Source organism: Sorghum bicolor, chromosome 6, assembly GCF_000003195.3.
Source record: "Sorghum bicolor cultivar BTx623 chromosome 6, Sorghum_bicolor_NCBIv3, whole genome shotgun sequence".
Taxonomy (NCBI): Eukaryota; Viridiplantae; Streptophyta; class Magnoliopsida; order Poales; family Poaceae; genus Sorghum; species Sorghum bicolor.
In genome coordinates, this window is record NC_012875.2 from 3,844,276 (window position 1) to 3,850,059 (window position 5,784).

General features: G+C 39.6%; 1 protein-coding gene across 1 annotated transcript; it reads right to left on the bottom strand.

Moving 5' to 3' along the window:
• LOC110436658 (GDT1-like protein 2, chloroplastic) lies at window positions 263–5,552 on the bottom strand. Its single transcript, XM_021464105.1, has 10 exons — window positions 5,262–5,552; window positions 4,612–4,768; window positions 4,342–4,525; window positions 3,684–3,731; window positions 2,477–2,573; window positions 2,129–2,289; window positions 1,845–1,910; window positions 1,682–1,732; window positions 1,486–1,590; window positions 263–593 (listed from the first exon to the last, which is right to left on the bottom strand). Exons 1-10 carry the CDS (start codon window positions 5,404–5,406, stop codon window positions 528–530), a joined length of 1,080 nt encoding a protein of 359 aa, XP_021319780.1. The 5' UTR covers window positions 5,407–5,552; the 3' UTR covers window positions 263–527.

Genomic DNA, 5,784 nt, shown 5'->3' on the forward strand with positions numbered 1-5,784 from the left:
ATCGGGATGACATAATAGAACAATTTTGAGAACCACCAGTGTACTTCACTCTATTTTCTTTACTCTCCTTTTCCTTTTCGTTGACAATAACTGGCAAGTTTGAATATATAAGTGAGTTTGCAAATTTTTTTTATATATGTGTATTTTTCCATTTTTTTCGGGTAACTGAAAGTTGTTTTTCAGCACAATTCATCCTGGGAGTTCCTTTTGTCATTGTCTCCCATGAATGAACAATAAGCACATGATTGACAAGAGTCAACACTAGATCCTTAGCACGTAATTTCTCATTAAACAAATCTAATTAAATTATTTGAATGGTAACATCTGTAAATTGTCCATATGATGCAGGTTTCCAGTCTGAGAGATTTTTTGGCACATTGAAATCATCTCATGGAACTCAAAAGATAACGTCTATCTACATACAACATGTGCAAAGCCTACTTGGGTTTGCCCCTCATCTTCATCAAAATCTAAGACCACACTCGGAACTGCGAAGTCTTTCCCTAACCACAGATTCTTCAGACAGATTAGAATACACCAAAAAGCGTCGCTGCAGCAAAGAGCAAAAATAATACTCCTCCTAACAAGCCAACCTGAAAAATAATGCATTTCCATGAGTCCTAAATCAAAAGGGTATGCAGAGCAAGGTCACAACAATATGGTAAAGCATTCATGATGATTATACCAGAATGAGCAACCAAAAGCAGTGGTGTGCCTTGCAACACTAGCCTGGAGACAGCCCTAGCTCCCAGAATTCTTGGAGCAGGATATCCCTAGCTCTAAAATTCCTTGAAGCTGATCTGGGCTAGACTCTAGACTAGAAGTGTTTGTGTGGCCATCTTTTTCATACTCTAGGTTAAACACACAAGTAGAAACCACTTTACTTTAGTTATAAACTCTAGTACAAGACAAGAAAGCTGGAAGTCCAATCTTCCAGAAGCGTTCACAGGAGGCAAGGATGTGCATGCATGGCATCATAAGGGTGCATGCAAGCGTCTGTACTGTGTTTTAGGCATTTGCAATTCAATGAAGCACTGGAATTTTATTTAGGATACAAAACAAGTCCTGAGTAACTGCTTTAAAATCCAACCTCTTCTTTTCACTGTTTTAAGTAAACAGTATGGAGATCTCGAGCATCATGGTCACACATACACACAAATTTTAGTCTTTACATGGTCTTCCATAGATAACCCATGTCCACACACAAAAACACATTACAAACTAAAAAGTGTTGCTCATGTTGAATTTGTGCAATATTTTTTTCTCATAATCATTTCCAGTTTTTATTTTTAATTTGGTATTTTCATAAGCATACAACTTACAATGCATTAGCCCAAATTGTTTGGGCCTAGAGGCTTTGTTATTGTTGTTGACTTGTTGTTTTGAGTTTATGAGCACCATAGATTTTACATAAATGTTGACAAGTTACCAACAGTTACACAGAAGATCATCAATGACCAAAGAACCTTTTTTTTTTTGTCTTACCAGCTTCTCAGACAAGTAGTTAGCCAGGAATGCTCCCCCAAGAATAGCAAGGGCTGTTGCAATCAAGTGTCCAGCTATGGCTCCACTAGTAACGCCCAAAGGAGACTACAAAAATAAGACAACTTAGTAAATGCTTACACCAGCTAAACCAAATAATTTAAAAGTGAATATTTGTATAGACAACTCTCAAACAGACCTGAGCAGCACCCAAAGCAATTGTAGCAAGCATAGAGCGATCTCCCCACTCCTACAGGTGCAGAACATTTGGCAAGCAGTAAGATGGTTGTTTGAAAAATATCTAAGGACCATGGTCCCAAATGTTCTTGGAAAATAATTTCAGTACAGGAGATACAGCTTACAGCAAAGAAAACAAGACTGAAGGACTTCCAAAGGACATCAAGAGGACTGGTGAGCTTTTTAGAAACCTGTAACAAAGTAAAATGACTTTCAGTAAAGACCAGAGAAAAGGCTGGGAACTTTTTCGAGTATTTCAATTTGTCAGGAACACAATTCAACAAAATCTCAAAATCAGTGTGTGGGTATGGTGCAAACTTGCACCAGTTTTCAGGTACATAATGTAAAAGCAAACAATTATAGTTTTGAAAAGAATTCTCAACGTAATCACTTTCTGGACAAGGACAACCTTTTCCTTGACAAGCTCCTCGGCCTCAGCCAGTTCCCCACTTTCTGAGTTCCCCTGAAGGTTTCCGTTGGCATTATCAGGAAGTGCTAATGCATCTTTTATTGACTTGAAACCAAAGAATGCCAGCAGAGCAATCGCAGCATACTCTCCTATGGGTAGTGCTGAAGAAACACCATGAGATCACAACTATCTTGTTAGCATAATGAGATAAGCTTACCACAACTAAACACAATTTCAGAAACAATGAAAGAGTGTACATTACAATTACAATACATATAGTTACCACAAAAGACATGAGCATTTCTTTCCAAACATAATTGATTATTTACTAAAGTAGTTAATACTAACTTGTTTGAAACTGTGCTGGCACAGACTGGAAAATCCGTCCAATTATAACACTCACAATAGTCATCAGGGAGAGAGCAGCCATTGACCCAAGTAAAACCTGCTCATAAAATTCACATCAGATACAAAATGCTGAAAACATCATCTGAAGAACTACATATTGTTCTACGGAAAAAGAAAATAAGGCAAATCATATAGTTAATACTCCCTCTGTCCACAAAAGGATGCAATTCTCACTTTTCAGGAACTCAAACGATTTGAATTTTGACCACAGTTATATTAAAAAGTACTAATAGAATAAGTATCATTAAATTAATTAGGAAATATATTTTTGTAAACCTAGTTGGAGACATAAATGCTAATACTATTCACCATAAACTTGGTCAAAGTTAAGGTAGTTTGACTTGCACAAGTCCCATAGTTGCCTTCTTTTGTGGACAGAGGGAGTAGAACAATATTTGAATATACTCTAGAACCATGCTGAACAACTTTTACTGGAAAACTGAAACCATGAAACCACACTTCAAAACAATAATTCTCATAAATATGGCAATGAGAAAAATTGTAGCACTAAGTTCTTGGAAAAAAGATCCCTGTTTATCATAATTCCAGTTACGTCTTCAACTCTAAAACAAATGTGCAATGCAAAATTTCAGATCACATATATTCACTGTCCGGGAGTCCTGCTGCACATACAGTCGTTGCCAACTGGCTAGCTCCACCTGATCTCAGGTCGCTGCCATGTTGTCACTGGTAACGTTCAGGCACAAGCTATGCTATGCGTGCTATACTCTGTACTCTAGCCAGTGACCAATGGGAACACTTCCTACATATGAGTGATGTCTGATAAAGCAGGATTTGAAACGCCATTCATAGTTTCCTTTACATGCAGGTGCAGTTAACAATGCCTGAATTTTGGTAAATATTTCATTTACAAGGAGATCTCTACCAAACTTTTTTTTGGCGGGGGGAGGCGGCATGGTGGATGCTGGTCTCCCCCTCAGGCTCGAACCCTCTTCCCTCCACCATTTATAGTGACATACTGACATTTTTCTATTAAATAGCAGGCACTTTGGAGTGACATATATACAAGTTTATCTGTCAAGGATCAGATCACACAGATGCAATATCTAGAGATGAGCAAAGAGGGAAAAAAATTAGCTAGGCAATAAAGTGGGACATATATTAAATTTCTAGGCTCACAACGTACCAGTGCTCTTTGATATTGCATCGCTAGTAGTGCAGCAATGAAAAACGTCTGCGATGGCAGAAGCGTCAAGGCAGTCAAATTCCTTCATCTATTAGATGTGCTTTAAACATAGAACATAATATGAAAGAAGGAAGAGATATCTGCTGAAAAAAAGTTACAAATTGAACAGCATATAGCTACATGACAAAAAAATCAAAGAACTCCAATACATGTATAGTTGAGACTAAACAATAGCAATTCACTACAGAGGTAATGCAAAATCCTCAATTCTTTAAATATAGTAAGTTATGATCACAACGATAAATGAAACTGCATGCTGCTAACAGCAAAGCTTCATGTACGTTACAAACCAAGGTTGTACCATTTGTGAAACAAAATCTCAAAGATGGAGATGGAGAATGAGAATGAAACACTACAAGGAAGGATGAGAACATTAAAATTTTGGTGAAACTCTATAGTCTATACCAATGGTTGAACTCAAAACTTTAGTCTGCTCAGTAAATTTACTAACTCCAAGTAGGTTGTGAATGTTTCAATAACACTACAAAGAAATATTAGAAAAGGTGCAGTATTTCTTAAAGAAGGTGAAGAGGCATCTTGCAGTATATCTAGAAGTTCAAGATGAGAGGGGGGAGGCCAATTGAAATGAATTTTATACCTTATCTCCAATCTCAGATACCAAAATCAGTGTAAATGCTGCCGTGAAACCTGATTTTGCCAGCATAGCTACAACTGCAGACGATTGTCCTTTAAACAAAACAAAAAAACTAGCTGCCAGGGCACACAGAAGTAGCACGGCACCAATGGATTGCAGGTAACGAGACCCTGAAAGTTGTTTTGCTCTGTGATGCATTGTCAAGGATAGAAGTTCAGTGTACAAGAGGTTGCTCGAAAATGGAGATAAACCAAGGGGAGGGTGAACACTAACAGTTTGTTGGGGTCTCCGGTAGAAGAGGTATCCAAACGTTCTCCACGGCTATTTGCTTCATCTTCTCCATAACTCCCAGCACCAACATTTACATTGGACATTTGGGCCCTGACGTCATGCCTTATTGGTTTCATCCATGATAACAACCTACATTTTACTGTTAAATAACAAGATAAGTAGTTAATCATATGGCAATGCCTGAGGCAAGACATAACTAGCACCTAAAAAGATTATGGGAAGCCTTTGAGTCAGTAAAAGATGGTTTAGGTAGCGTTACAGATCTCAGGGCTAGTATACTTATGTATAAATCCTTAGCAACTTTAATAGGGTCTTAATGTGTTATGGTTAGGATGTTTTCACCAAATGTTACATCAACAACTAGGAAAGAAACTGCAAAACTAGTGTTCAGTATCCAATAACTTGCTGCCATAATGTTCCTTATTCTCGTGCTATCCGAGCTTCGAATCGGTCTATCCAGATGCAATTCCAATTGCTTAAGGTTATGTCTGTCAGGCATAACATAATGGAGGTCCAGACTCCAGCGACATGAAGGAAAGCCGGCGATCTAGTGCACAGGTGGTGAAACGAAGCAATCGAAACATCTAAGAAAGGTCGCAACAGCTACTGATTTTGCTTCCAATGGCGCGTACCAAACCTGACCGTGGCCGCTGACTTCTGCTCGGGCTCCGCGGCGGCGACGCGACGGGGACCCCTCGCCCTCGCAGCCGGCGGGCGCGCGCGGACGGCCGTGCCTCCCCCGGGCCACCGAGCGGCAGTAGCCACCAGCACCACCATCCCGTTGACGCCTGGGGTGCGCCGTCCACCGGCGCGGCGGGAGCTGGAATGGTCGAGAAGAGGGAGGGGGAGAGAGAGAGAGAGAGAGAGACAGACAGCGCACTGAGGATAGCAGCAGCGATCCAGCGGAGCAGCAGCCTGCCCAAGCGCCCAGTACCTTCCTTCCTTGGTTCTTTCACCCTTTTCACTGCAGAAAAAGTCTACTTATCCTCCCATATGAAAGTCTGATTTTCCTTCCTCAATTTTAAAACCGATTGAACCACCTTCCTTAACTTTTCAAATCGTGCATTTTACCTATCTAGAGCGATTTTAAAGGCGATTTGCTACAATGAATAGTGGTTTTGCTAAAGTGACGATAGTTTTGTTTTTTTCTTTTTT